The 15,517-nt window shown below is 42.0% G+C and overlaps 1 protein-coding gene across 1 annotated transcript; it reads left to right on the top strand.

Annotated features, from left to right (window-relative positions):
• The first annotated feature begins 10,578 nt into the window (after positions 1 to 10,578).
• LOC133924241 (cytosolic invertase 1-like) lies at positions 10,579 to 14,025 on the top strand. Its single transcript, XM_062369689.1, has 4 exons — positions 10,579 to 11,252; positions 11,977 to 12,408; positions 12,495 to 13,053; positions 13,497 to 14,025. Exons 1-4 carry the CDS (start codon positions 10,827 to 10,829, stop codon positions 13,790 to 13,792), a joined length of 1,713 nt encoding a protein of 570 aa, XP_062225673.1. The 5' UTR covers positions 10,579 to 10,826; the 3' UTR covers positions 13,793 to 14,025.
• Positions 14,026 to 15,517: the final 1,492 nt, after the last annotated feature.

The following is a 15,517-nucleotide window of genomic DNA, read 5'->3' as shown; positions in this document are numbered from 1 at the left end:
CCATTCTTAGCACGCGGTAGGATCGGTAAGGAAATGTGGAGTGTTGGGATGAGGCAAACCTCACGGGACCATTGTGAGGTGCTGGCTCCCTCTTTTATATGTTGCGCTGTATGGAACGGAATTATAACCAAGAGTTTGATTTGTTATGCCCGATTAGGGCGTGTGGGTGAGGCCCATGCCTCCTTTTAAGTCTCAGTTAGTTAGCCGAGATCAACACCAACAACACGTTCTATCTAGCTAGCTGATCTCTTCTGATGCCTTTAGAAGGGCTGGAGGGCAGTACTTCGTAGCTTCTTCCACAGCTTTTTAGCTAGGAACTGTGAACCAGATGATGACCTTTACCTCGCGAACATACTGGATGGCACACGGTCCTTGACCACCGAATGAGAGCCCATCGTATTCATTCGGTCGCCGTCGTTCCGAGGTTGTGAGTTGTGACGCCCGCCGCTTGATTAACCATGTGCGCTTCGAATCATGCAACGGAGTTGTGCCTGACAAACGGCCACGTCGAACAGGCCCATCGCATTCATTCGGTCGCCGTCGTGACATTTGAGGGAGGCAGACGGGCCGCGGCCCGGCGGGACCAGCGAACCATATGGGTTCCCGGACGAGAAGGCAAAGCTAGCTGGTCAAAAAAGGATCGTGCGGACAAGGGACCGGCAGCTGCAGCCAGCTCCCACGGTGCCACACGGCCACTCCGAGTTGGCGCGCGCGGCGTCGGCATGGCGCCGCGTCTGCTCGCCGTAGCCCGCCGAGAGCTGCCGAAGCACGGAACATGAGTCTCGTGCCTGGGGAACGGTTAGCGGTGAGCCGGATCCGGTGCCTCCCGCGCTTCTTACGACGTCGGAAACGAGGAGCTCTTCTTTTCTTGTGCGAAGCAAACTGATTAAAGCTCTTCATATTCTTCACAGATAGTAGCATCTTATGATGACGAAAACAAGGAGGAGCTTTTCTTTCCTTTAACAATGGAGAAAAAAGCTCTTCATTTTCTTCATAGTAGATAGTAGCAGATCGAACCTTTTGTCTAGCAATGTGTTTGAATTCATGCCCTTCCTCGAAAAGTTGAAGACACAAATTCAACCATCCAGTGGTGAGTGCTCTACTGTTAACATGAAAGCTCTCCTCTCCTTTGTTTCTCTGGTTGCTTGTCGTGTCGTGTCACCTATTTTATTGTTATTTAAAAAAATGCATTAACGATGTGTAACACATCAAGTAAACAAACATTTATCTATACTTCTATAAAATACACAATTTATGACAGAACCGAATGATCTACATTGTGCACTCGAGTTGATTAAATGGTTATCATACAAAGACTCTCCCTATGTCTCCTTCCAAAAATATATTTAATCTCACACTAATTGCTTTTTTTTATATCTAGACATCCAATATTTATTTTCTATATATTCTAAAAATATATTTAATATATTATTATTTATTTTTTATACCTAGATGTTTAACATTTAACTTTCATACATTGCTATATTCTAAACTGATTCTGCATGTGTAGAACATGTGCGCAGTTGCTAGTTTTAGAAAGAGAGAAGTTTACAACCATGTTGATGCATAACCTATTCAACCTCATGAGATATATATATATATATATACACACACACATCAGGTGTTGAGTATGTGTCGAATATTATGTACGAGTCCGGTTATATTGGGACTTAGAGTTGTATTAGCGGTAGGATAGAGTTTGTGTCAGACTCATGTAATCCGGTGTCGACGATAGGTAAAGTCAATTATGTAAATAGTTTTTTTAAATAGAGATATATGATTATCAATTATGTGTATCGAAGAGCAGGGCACGGGACTTTATACAAATTTAGACATTCCTTAAGAAAATAGCCATATATCTTATTTTGTCTTGATTAATCTCACGGAAAAAAACAATTACAATGAGAGTGTGTTTAGACCAGCCCCTAAGGATCTCAGCAAGTTCTCTCATGTTCTAAGTATTTATGTCCTTGTCAAATGAATTTAATCATGGCACAAATCTGTTGTGAATCTTAATGAGTTATTTCTGCTCCTATCCGATTAAGCTTACTTTATAATGCTTGTCCAGCTTCTGACTTCTAACCTCACTTTCTTTTCTCCTACTTTTTTCTTTTGGACGTACTCCTTCCCCTCCTTATATAGTCGGGTCGGGTACGTCTCTGAGTGTAACATTTTCAGATTGTATTACTTCCGAATATCTGGATAACTCATTCTTAATATGATGAAAGTTTTCATATAAAACATGATAAACTGCTTAGAATATCGACATATGCCTTATTTATCTCATGGCGTTTACAAAACCTACTAGACTAAATATATGTGTGTAGTGAATATTTGTCTTAGAATATACCATATTTGTAGTAAATTATTTAATTATTAATTATCAAATCCTCATCAATCGGGCTCCTCATAAATATGAAAGGACCGCTATTGTAACCGGCATGACGACATAACACAACAGGCTCACATGAGGTGTTAGTAGTTTTGCTGAGCACCCCATTGGTTGGTGTTGTAACTGTGGGGAGAAGTGGACGTCCGTAGTCATGCTCTAAAGATGTAAACTTCAGTTGAAACTCGTTAGTATGTAGTCATTCTTTGAAGATGTAAACTTTAGTTGAAACTCGTTAAAAAATATCGTGTCTCCGGTGTCGTCGGTGATCTCACATGTTTGTCTGGTAGATCTATGTGACTGTGCAGTCAAAAATCTAAAATTAGACAACATACATGCGTGTATTTATCGAAATAGACAATATATTATCGTATTTACAAATTTAGCATATGTATTGGGCGTATCATTTATCGAAAATGGTTTTTCGGTACACCGTACATCGAAAAACCAATATTCGACACACCGTATGCCGAATACGGCACTGTAGCCCATATTCAGCACATTATCAATCGTATTCGGCACACAGTGTGCTGAATATGGGCTACAGTACCGTATTCGACATACGGTGTGCAGAATATGGCATTTGCCTTCTGTACGGTCTCCGATAGCATGTAAAGCCCATATTCGACACACTGTGTACCGAATATAAGCTATATTACTATATTTAGCACACCGTGTACCGAATATGACTGGGTCTGCTATTTTTTGACGTACGGTGTACCGAAATTATATTTTCAGTAAATAATGTACCGAATACGAATGCTAAAATTGTACAACAATATATTATCTATTTCGGTAAATACGCTCATGTATGTTATTTAATTTTGAATTTTTGCCAACTGCAGGCTGATTTTCTAATTTTTAAGCAGCTACATCAAGGCTTAAACATTTGCTTTGACTGAGGCGATGATTGTGAATCAACGACAGGACTGGCGATATCATCCCAAAAACGTGAAGAATAGGGCAAGTGTTGTTTTCGTTTCATAATTAGATTAACGACAACCAAAAGTTCTGCACAACGACCTCTATCTCCGTTCACAATTATCACTCAAGTTACCAAACCAAATTATATGCCAGGGCATCCGTATTACGACTGTTCTATTGTTTTCTTCTGTTTCTAAACTCCCAGGTGTCGCGCTTTCGTACAGAACACAGCCTTGTTTCGTGCTCCAGATTTTTTTTTCCCCGTGATTTCATCTCACGCATTCAGGAAATCCAAACCATATGTAGCAGTATTTTAGACTCAAATGCCATGGTTTGATAATTAAGGTTTGTTTGGTAGAGTTTTTTAAGCAGTTTTTTAGCTGGAATCAGGGAGCTCTGTTAAATAGCAGCTTTCAGCTTTTAACTTTCTGAGTAAAATTTGTAGGAGTGATTCTCTGAAATGAACTAGAAGCTGGGAGCTAAAAAAACAGTTTCCCCTGATTCACTTTCCGCACGAAATCACTTTGGCTATATATTTTATTTTAGAGAATCATTTTCAGCCATAGAACCACTTACTCTAGATAATCATTCCCCGCAAAGAATTTGGATTAGGGAGAGCTCTACCAAACAGGCTCTAGGTACCGATGTGGGATCGATTACGTTATAAGAGGGAGTGAATTAGGATATTTAAATTTTAATTGGCTTTAAAAGCTTTACAAGATAAATCTATATCAGATTTTATCTAAATATGCTCTAATTTTATCTAGTGTGTCTACTCTACCGTTCAAAAATTTTACAACCTCTAGTCAATACTAGCAAATTACTTAAGGAAGATAAATGTATAAAGTTAGATTGTAAGTATGTAAATACGGAAACATAAATAAGATAGAGAGAGCAAACTCGACATATGAGATTTTTATCCTGTTAACGTCATGTCTAGTCCACGTTGGAGCTCCACCAAGAATATGCTCACGGTCGGCACCCGGTCATGACTCTTAAGCCACCAAACTACCAAAGTAAGACCTCAAGCTGTATGAGCCACCAAGACAAGGTCTCACCACTAACCTCTCTTCTGGTCACTTGCCGTCGTGATCACTTCAGAGCTTAAGCCAAAAAGCCAAGGGTCTCTGTGTCCCTACACAATCACCTTGCCACCACTCCACATCAAGTCGAAGAGTCAACAAGTTTGCCGGTAAGTCACCAAGACTCCAATATATCGACGTACCTCTTAGTATAAGCTAGAATCACTTCTTGATTCCCTCTCAAAGTCGCAGCACCTAGCTACAACTCTCTCTCTAGGGTTATAAGCACTAATTACTCTCTAATCTTGTGCTTAATCATCTTAGATGATCACTTTAAATATTTTGGTGGCTTGAATGTCTTCTCAAGTATCTATGGAGCATGCCACACATTTAAATAACTGAGTGAGGGTATTTATAGCCTTAAACCCGCTAATTAGCCGTTGCTCTAACGGTTCATAAAAATTATGAACACTAGACTATCTTGTGATGACTCACTGAACACTGGACACATGCACCGAATCATTCTATGTGCATATGTTCATTTTGAAGCTTTCTGCAAAAAATAGTCTGGTGTGATCATTTTGTGAGCACTGGACCATCTGGTGAGGTATTAGATTCCACTCCAAACTTCATGTGAACACCGGACTATTTTACTTTGTGAGCACCAGACTATTTTTTGTTGTGAGCACTGGATTATCCGGTAAGGCAAATTTTAGCGAAACAATATTATGTATGTTGGGCATAACTTTTCGCTCTAAACTCCGATTTTGATGATCTTGAGCTCTATGGAAAGCTTGTGAAGAGCTCTACATGATTATACTGAAATCCTTCTAATTTGATCACATCTAAATTAATGGAATAAGTTCAATTCATTCATCTCTTTATCCCGGTTTCTTTGTATAAAATGCTCCAGTAAAACTATCCGGTGTGTATACCTTCAACATCGGAACATCCGGTGAGTTGATCTATAATCTTTAATAGCTTCACCCATCTATGGTAGAAATGATCCGGTGTAAGCATCCGGTGTGTACACTCCGAGTACCGGATCATCCAGTGAGAGCAATTTCTCTGGGACTTCTTCCAATTCTATCGATCTTTGTCCCGACTGCAGTGACTTCTTCATGTACTGTATCCATGAGACCTACTAAGGTATATACTTGGCAAACATGTTAGTCTTATTGACTATGTTGTCATTAATCACCAAAATCACATATATGTTCTAAGATGTTCCGTTACAATCTCCCTAAGGGCATGTTTGCTACAATATCTTCCTTTTTGGTGATCGATGACAACACAAACAAAGCAAGAGGTAAATAAAAAAACATACTAATTGTAAATGGCCGAATGTCTTACCTCTTTGCTTGGATGCATGTTCTTACATTCACTTTGTCCCCTGTTGTGGCTACAATGGAGATAATTCTCCCATTTCTCTATCACCACTATCTCTCTTGATCGACCCATACAGAAGCTACAATTCTCCCCATTTTTCAACCATTATGCATCTTTGCTTTGGTCATCAAAATTCTTCCCCTTTGTCAACAATGTCAAAAGGAGCTACAAACATATGTTGAACTCAAGTAAAAATATTAGAGCACAAAGAAAATATATTCATGAACCATGATCCAGTAAGTTAATACCAATTGTAGGAATGCATAATTTATGAAACTCACATAATATGATTTAAACTCCTCTATATGTGTGCATACATACGATAAGAGAGAAATATATGTACAATTAGATAATATATGGAGATAGAAGGTTTAAGCCTATTATGCATGGAGGTAGCTTAAATAAATAAATAGACAATAATATCAATTGAAGCCTTTAAGCATTGCATACCTCCAGGGACCTTATAGATTACTCCATGAGATTACAAAAGATACTACTTGCACACATGTTAGTCTCAAAATCACAACTCATAAGATATACTCCCCTAAATGTGTGCATACAAGTGTTGAATACTTGTGAGAGATATGCACTTGTTATTGATAACAATGAGAAATTTATCCTATAAATTTGACTCATGGCACACAAAGAATATCACTTGTAGAGAAATACCATGACAAGAGCATACATCTAACAAACCATATAGGTTACTTATGGCTTACAAGTAACCTATCATATGAAAACCTACACTATATATTGTAATAAATTGAAATATGTACATGCAATCCTAGAAAAGGTAAGTGAATTCATCAATTTAGAGGATTTAGCATCTAGTACCTTTGCCTTATTTAGTTTTGGATGGGAATTTGGGTATATGATGAGTATGATCTTCATTAATACATCCAATCTTATATATTTGGCTTGTTTGCTTGGACCTTCACTTCATCTTGTGAGCCAAGTCTCCAAGTCCTTATAGCCACCTCGTGCTTTAAGTCTTCTTTAGAACTCAAACCGATTGAAGCCCCTTCATATTGGTGATGACTTCCTTGGGCACTCCAATGAGTTGGTTTCACCTCCTGTCCTTTCTTCCAACTATATGAGCAACCACCTTGCCGTTTTTCTTCTTCTTGAGCTTGTAGTAGTTGCTTTTGTTCTTGTTATTGTAGTTGAGCTTGGTATAAATGTTGAAGGTCTTATTGGAGAGATTCATTATCATCTTCTTTCTCCTTGGTCTCCTTCTTAACTTGCTTGTATTGGAAGGACTTATGGCCTTCTTAATAGCATTTGAAGTATGTCACGGTAAACCTCTTTGCAAGCTTATTCACCATAGTTGCACGGTTATCTTGAGGAGGTTGGACATGATTCTTTCCCTTTAATCTTACCAAGTCCTTCTTAAGCTTCTCCACTTCTTTTTAAGCTCATTATTTTCTTGTATAATGAAATCATCACATGTTTCTACAACAACATTCTTAACACATATCTCATTGTAAAGGGGTGAGCTAGATAGATCAATTAAATCATCACAAGAAGTGCAAACATTTATCTTAGGATTTAAATTACATAGAGAGGTAGGTTGCTTCAAAAGAACTTTAGTTTGAGATTCAATGCACTCAAGTTTTGCCTTAAGTTCTTTATACTCATTGTTTAGCAATTCGAATTTGCTAACTAATTGTTTATAATTAGAAACAAAAGTAGCATAAATGCCATTAAGAGCATTGAATTTATTTAGTTCTTTAACTTGTTTCTTTAAGACTCTTTTGTTGCTCATTGATTAAATCAAGAAGCTCTTGTTGAGAGAGGAAATCATCATCGGATTCATCATCACTTACATAGCTTTTCGTACCTTTGACCATAAGTCACTTGTGTGATGACAACTTGCGTGATGATGACCTCAAGAAAGAGCTTCTCTTGGTTCAAGTAGTGGCAAATTTTTGCAATTTTTTAATGGCAATAATGGTTGAAGTAGTGGCAAATTTGCAATTATCCCTAGATTTTAATATACGCACTCATATCTATTTACATGTGACTTCAATATACTCTTAAATCATCTATAATGATAAAATTATGATCTTTCTCTAATTTATATCAATATTGGAGCTCTTGCTCATTCCAAAATTCAACACCAAAACAACCACCTAAATTCAAATCTAGAGCGATCTAGCAACTAAATCCAACTAGAATCAAATGTAGATCATCTATGTACATCTAACAATGAAAAAGTTGTAAATTTTTCCTAAATTAGATCTCAATTACATCTCTAAATCTATAACTATAGAACAATCACCAACCATCAACTCTAAAGCAATCTACCAAATAAATCTATCTAAAAAAGAAATATAGATCATCTTACTAACATTAGAGCACTTGACTCCTCCAAATCTTGAATCCTCTAACAGTAAAGACAGCAAAAATGGTGGCCAGCGGCGCTATTCTGAGTGGGCTTGTGACGGCTCTGTTCTAGTCACGCTGGGGGGAGGTGGGCTTATACTGTAACACTGATCAATGCCGGTTGATAGTGACTATTAGTGTTGGTTCTTACCGCCTCAGTCGTGGTTCGCGCGTGGGATTTTAAGAAGCAACACTGATACGTCAATAATAGCAATTACGCTCGAGCCGACACTGATGGGGCGTTACATATGTGGTGTTATGTAGTGGTGTCATATGTGGGCATGGTGCTTGCTCGTTTGTGAGAGTAAGGTTTTTTGCGTCATATGAGGAAGATGTTTTCACCCTATGTTAATAGTCATCTTATGAGCGGTGATCTTACCGAGTACTTGACCTGTAGTTATTTTTTTGATTTCGTTGTTGTCGTAGATGATAGAGACTCTTTAGAATAAGAGCTTGAAATATTTTTCTAACCCCTTGATCATCTTTAATTTGCATCAAACCTATCACATTGATCTCATTGACAAGAATATTCAAACGTGGGTACATATTATTAGCATTTTCATGGGATAGTTGTTTGATGCCATTGAATTTAGTAACTAGCACATGATATTTCTCATGGCATATATCTTTTGTGATTTTATAAATTTCAATAAGACTAGTTCAAATATCATGTGTATTGGTGAGAGAATAAATATAATTAAATGCATTAACATTTAAAGATGATAAAAAGATACTCTTCGCCAATACATCTAATTATCTCTCTTTGTTAGTGATACATTGTCTCATGCCTTTCTTGACGACTCTTCAAACATCTAAATCCTTAACTTGTAAATAATAAAATATTAGAATTTTTTAATAGAGAAAATTTCATGTCCTAAGATATTTCGCTATAATCTCTCTAAAAGGATGTTTGCTGCAACCGATTTTGTGGTCTATAATCTTTCTCCAGTGATTTCATCTAGTCCTGCATTCGATTACGTGCATGATAACATGGCAAACAAGGATCGGTTTGCATGCTTCTTAATCATCTGAAATAATTCACTCTATTTCCTTTTCAGCAATGATACCGTTGTTACACCCGTTTCATCTTCTCTTCCTGTGGAGGTTGTTCACTCGGAACCCACACGACGTGACACACATTTATTCAGCTGGAGCTTGACAAGTAAAACAGCAAATTATTTGATGTCTCGCCTGGTCCAGCCGGGATCATGTTGAGAGTGTGTTACCATCAAACATGCAGGAATTGTTCTACCTTGTAGCTTAAAATTAAAAGGTTCCTGTCTGAGTCAAATAAACATCAAAATGACCATATTAATAGAAGGTACTACGAGCTTAAAGCATTCCTCAAAGTTCATACTCTGCTCTGTTTCTACTAGACGATTGTTCGGTGCCATGGTAGATGGGCAATCCACGGCCCAGCAGATTCAATGCATGCAACCTCCAAACAATGAAACGAAATTATCAGATGACATAGACGCGATCAATCAAGTACTATATCAGGTACCGTGGAAACCAGGGGCGGAGGTAGGTTGTAGTGTATGGATGTATATACATCCTTCCTCTATTAAAAATACTACTAAATTTAATTCTAATAAACAGTAAATTATTGTAGCTCTGATGGATAGTAAAGAGTCATACACTCCTCCCTCCGACACTGATTTCACCCCTAGTGGAAACACCTCAAAACCCAACTTCTAGGATAGAAGCTATCAGTTGCAAATCTACTAAGTAAAGTGGTTTGAAGCGCCACATGTAAGTGAGTCCACTGGACTCATGATATATATATATATGTATTTATATATATATATATATATATATAGTGTAGGAAATTGTACAGTTAAAATGGATCTAATATCCTACACACTCCTAACACGAGATATATAGTCCTTCAAGAGAATTTACGCTTTTTGAGCTGATTGGTTTTGAACAGTGTTTAGAGCTCAACTCAACAGAAAACCCTCCAAAGCTAGATGCATGCTTTGCATCTTTGTTCGTCCAGAATGTGTTGAGAATCACCGGAAAGAAATTTGTTGAGAAAATGACTCACCCCTTGCTCCTTTAGTGGTCATCTATTACTTGCCTTTTTTTTAAGTAATCATGTAAACAATCATGATTATCATGTAAAAATGAAACTTCATATATTCTTACGCATGTACGGACTATCCCAACCGTTAATCGCTACTACATAATATTTATCTATCTATTAATTTTTTTTATTTTATAACTTTATCATCTAACACTACACAAGTAAACTATCTATCTAGTCAAATTTCAGTGTTGGTTCGACACACCCCGAGCACACGCAAACTGCAAGCTAGCGGAGCCAGTCCCACTCGGACAAAGCGCCCTACAAAATCCGAGACCGACCACCACCAGCTCCCGGCAGCGTGGGCCCGCGCCTTGCCCGTCCCCACACGTCATCCCCCCGCACGCCTGGGCCCTTTATGTACCTGCCCGCCTGCCCACCCGTCCAGCGCCGGAAGCCGAGCCACACTCTGCAGCGCGACGCGACTCCGCCTCCAACTCGCCGGGAAAGGAAACCAGCTCCGGCGAGCCCTTATAGAAAAGCTCCGCCTCTCTCACCAGTCACCACCCTTCGTCCCCCCCCCCCATCCTCCCCGTCGTCTCGTCGGTCGCTTCTCTCCTCGTCGCGCGGGCAGGCAGGGGGCAGGGGGACTGTACATATATATCCAGACGCGACGGCAGTGGCGTGTGAGATGGAGGTGGCAGGGGGTGGGTCGGCGGCGATGCGGAAGGCGTCGTCGCACGCGTCGCTGGCGGACCCGGACGACTTCGACCTGACGCGGCTGCTGAACCACCGGCCGCGGATCAACGTGGAGAGGCAGCGGTCGTTCGACGACCGCTCGCTCAGCGAGCTCTCGCTCTCCGGCACGGGCCGCGGGGGCTGGGGAGGAGGAGTTGTGGGGATGGAGAGCTACGAAAGCATATACTCCCCCGGCGGCGGGCTGAGGTCCTTCTGCGGCACGCCGGCCTCCTCCACGCGGTTCTCGTTCGAGCCCCACCCGCTCATCGGCGAGGCATGGGACGCGCTGCGCCGCTCCCTCGTCTCCTTCCGCGGTCAACCCCTCGGCACCATCGCCGCCGTCGACCACTCCTCCGGCGAAGTCCTCAACTACGACCAGGTATAACACGACAACGGCATGTTGGCTTGTTCAAGCACACATTCCTGCTCTGTGTCGTGTAAAGTTGCTTCTTGGATTCTGTTACGCTGATCCAGGTAGGTACGTAGCGTCGTACTGTTTGATGATCACTCGGAAGTCGGAAGAAACGACCAGTGTTACTCGTGTCTTGTGGCCACATTTCGTGTCCCGCTAACTACGCATTATTAGGTAGATTTATCATTTTTTTTATAACACATTTTTTAAATTTCAGACTTGTGAAATTTAGGATGTGAGATCAGATGACGAAGGCCGGTGATGGGGTTAGAGTTAAGGGTTTCGAGATTTGAGGTGTCCTCCATAGCTACAGGACTTAGAACAGGTCCAGAGGAGGAAACAGAGGAGCGGGTGCGGGGTGAAGCAGCGAGATGGTAGGGGTGCCATAGGCCATGAGTGATGGAGGATGGGCGGTGGGTTAGAGTGGGACAGGGGTATCTCGAAGATGATCGGAGGCAGACGGGGTGGGACGAAGGAGCGGTGAGATGGGGCGAGCAGGAGGTTGAAGACGGATACTAAAAACAGGCGTCTGAAATTTAGCATCACCTTTTTATAATTTTAGTTGACATGTTTCAGTGGTTGATGTCTATGATAATCAATTGCACCGGAAGAACCTGGATTTGTATCGTGCAGCTTAAATTTGGGCATGTGCTGATTTTATCCGGGAGCAGCTAACTTCAACTGTGTGCAGGTATTCGTTAGGGACTTCGTGCCGAGCGCCCTGGCCTTCCTGATGAACGGGGAGCCGGACATCGTGAGGAACTTCCTGCTGAAGACGCTGCTGCTGCAGGGGTGGGAGAAGAGGATCGATCGGTTCAAGCTCGGCGAGGGCGCCATGCCGGCGAGCTTCAAGGTGCTCAAGGACCCCAAGCGCGGCGTCGACACCCTCGTGGCGGACTTCGGGGAGAGCGCCATCGGCCGCGTCGCGCCGGTGGACTCCGGGTTCTGGTGGATCATCCTACTGAGAGCCTACACCAAGTCGACCGGCGACATGACGCTGGCCGAGACGCCCATGTGCCAGAAGGGGATCCGGCTCATCATGAACCAGTGCCTCGCCGAGGGCTTCGACACCTTCCCCACCCTGCTCTGCGCCGACGGCTGCTGCATGATCGATCGCAGGATGGTAAGCAAGTAACTGACCAAGATCGAGTTGATCGTCGTCAAGGATCACCGCTTGATATATACGTGCCGATCGATCTTGTTTCGCAGGGCGTGTACGGGTACCCGATCGAGATTCAGGCCCTGTTTTTCATGGCGCTGCGGTGCGCGCTGCTGATGCTGAAGCCGGACGCGGAGGGTAAGGAGATGATGGAGCGGATCATGACGCGGCTGACGGCGCTGAGCTACCACATGCGGAACTACTTCTGGCTGGACTTCCAGAAGCTGAACGACATCTACCGGTTCAAGACGGAGGAGTACTCCCACACGGCCGTGAACAAGTTCAACGTCAACCCCGAGTCCATCCCGGACTGGCTCCTCGACTTCATGCCCAGCCGCGGCGGCTACTTCGTCGGCAACGTCAGCCCCGCCAGGATGGACTTCCGGTGGTTCGCGCTCGGCAACTGCGTCGCCATCCTCGCCTCGCTCGCCACGCCCGAGCAGGCCGCCGCCATCATGGACCTCATCGAGGAGCGGTGGGAGGACCTGATCGGCGAGATGCCACTCAAGATATGCTACCCGGCCATCGAGGGCCACGAGTGGCAGACCGTGACGGGCTGCGACCCCAAGAACACCAGATGGAGCTACCACAACGGGGGATCTTGGCCAGGTCAGTGATCTTCGGTATCCGGACGGTTGCTTAGCCGAACTGAATACTAATAATCATGGTAGCGTTGCATCACAAGTAAAAAAAATGCAAGAGCACAAGTTCATGAACAATGCATGACATATTTTGCACAATGCTCAGTGCTCAGGTTGCAAATACACCTGAAATATTTTTTCAGATGACATATCTGGTTCGTCATGTAAGTTTCTCCTTTCTAGTATACTTCGTAGAAGAACTTCAGAAAACAGTTTCCAGAACAATATGAATGAGAAATCTGCCTTGTCCCATTGTCTGCACTCTGCACCATGTGGTTTTCAGTAACGCAAACAACTTGAGCAACCTGCCTTGTTTCATTCTCTGCACCATGTTGTTCAGTAATGCAAACTACCGGAGTCCGTATGCACGCATGCTCGATCAGTTGCTCACCTCCACATCACCATCTGCAGTGCTGCTCTGGCTGCTCACCGCGGCCTGCATCAAGACCGGGCGGCTGAAGATCGCGAGGCGCGCGATCGAGCTGGCCGAGGCGAGGCTGGCGAGAGACGGCTGGCCGGAGTACTACGACGGCAAGCTCGGGCGGTACATCGGCAAGCAGGCGAGGAAGCTCCAGACGTGGTCCATCGCGGGGTACCTGGTGGCCAAGATGATGCTGGAGGACCCCTCCCACCTCGGCATGATCTCCCTCGAGGAGGACAAGGCGATGAAGCCGGTGCTGAGGAGGTCGGCCTCGTGGACGGTGTAAGATGGTGGTGAAAACTTGGCGCAGTGTTAGTTAGAAAGACAGACACAGAAAGTGTTCTTCGGGCTAGCATTTCTGCTATTCAACGCCTTGCTCTCCCAATTGGGATGGTATGCATGTTTAAATGGTTTGGGTGCCTCCCATGTATGAATCTCAGTTATACAATATGCGTTGGAAAATAAGCGAACATAAATGGACATTGCTTTTTGTCTTCCAATTTCATGGCAAGGCGACAACGGGTTTTCGATGATTTCCTCATTCATTCTCATACATTTTTAACACTTTGCAGCATGCTTGGCTTCTCTGGAGTTCCATGAATCATCGAAGTCAATGATTCTGCTAGCTTAGATGAAATTAGTAAATGTGGCATGGAGTTTGCCAAAGTACCTTAAAATGTCTGATTTTAAGTGTCTTAGTAGAATTTTTAGTAAAATTTGCAAAACTACCTATACTTTAATAAAATTATTGTAAAACTACAGATTTAAACAATAGTTTCATAAAACTACAGATTTAGTGCTAATTTTATTGCAAAACAACATATACTTTGATAAAATTAACGCAAAACTACATATTTAAGCAAAAGTTTCACAAAACTACATATTTAGTGCCAATTTTATCATAAAACTATATATATTTTGGTAAAATTATCGCAAAACTATAAATGTAAGCAATAATTTCACAAAACTACAGATTTAACGACGATTTTACCGTAAAATTATAGATTCTAGAGGAGCTATTCCCAACTCTATTACCCTGTTGTTAGGTAAATTTTTTCTATCATTATATGGTTTAAACGCCGGAAGTTTTCAATGTCTAAAAGCCTATTCGTAGCCCATCCACATGGATTGGGCAGTGATTCTACCCAACCAAACAATCCAAGTAAGGTAAGCCTATTATTGCGAAAGAATACCCAAGCTTAGGTTACACACATGCATTTACACATTTTACTTGCTGACCCGGAGTTTGATTTTCCAAGAACGTAAATTTTCCACCACCTAGGAGAAATAGCTTCAGCTGATAGGTTGTTCATGCACAAAGCATGTTCGCGTTCACAATTAGGTTCTCTTTGCAGCTGCTGTGCTGTGCTATACCGTGCTGTGGAATCTAGGTAATCTTTATCATTCTTGTTGCGTGTTTTGCTGTTACAAATCCGAAAATATGCGTCCAAATAACAACCACACTCAAAAATAGAAATAAATAAGCACTTCTAAAACCACCGTAATGCAGAACAGAGTCTAGTGCAGTAGCTTTATAGCTTTGATTTAGAGCTGAGACTTGGGGCTTGTCATTCCTGGATCATCCACGACATGATGTTTTGGCACGGTCCAAAGCACGGCACGAACACAAGGGTCGTGTCGTGCTGAGGAGCTTGGAATGGTGAGCGTACCGGCACAGCATGATGGCTTGGGCCATACTCGTGTCGGTACAGCACGAAAAGAGCACGATATAATCTGGATGATCAGTTTCTCATGTTTATCCTCTAATCTCTCCGATACAAAACGTGAGACACTAAAATCCTGTTTGTTTGGTGAGAAATGATAAGAGATAAATATGTAAGCATGAGAGACACAAGTGTGAGATAGTAAGAAATAAATATGTAAATATTATCAGGTGATATGGAGCATGAGAGAGATATGTGAGCACAAGAGACACAAGTGTAAGATGTTAATAGATAAATATGTAAATATTATCTAGCGATATGGAGCAGAGCCGTGCCTAGACCAGTAT

The sequence above is a fragment of the Phragmites australis genome, chromosome 7 (assembly GCF_958298935.1).
Source record: "Phragmites australis chromosome 7, lpPhrAust1.1, whole genome shotgun sequence".
Taxonomy (NCBI): Eukaryota; Viridiplantae; Streptophyta; class Magnoliopsida; order Poales; family Poaceae; genus Phragmites; species Phragmites australis.
The sequence above is the reverse complement of the archived record's forward strand: the minus strand, read 5'-3'. Positions and strand labels throughout refer to the sequence as shown.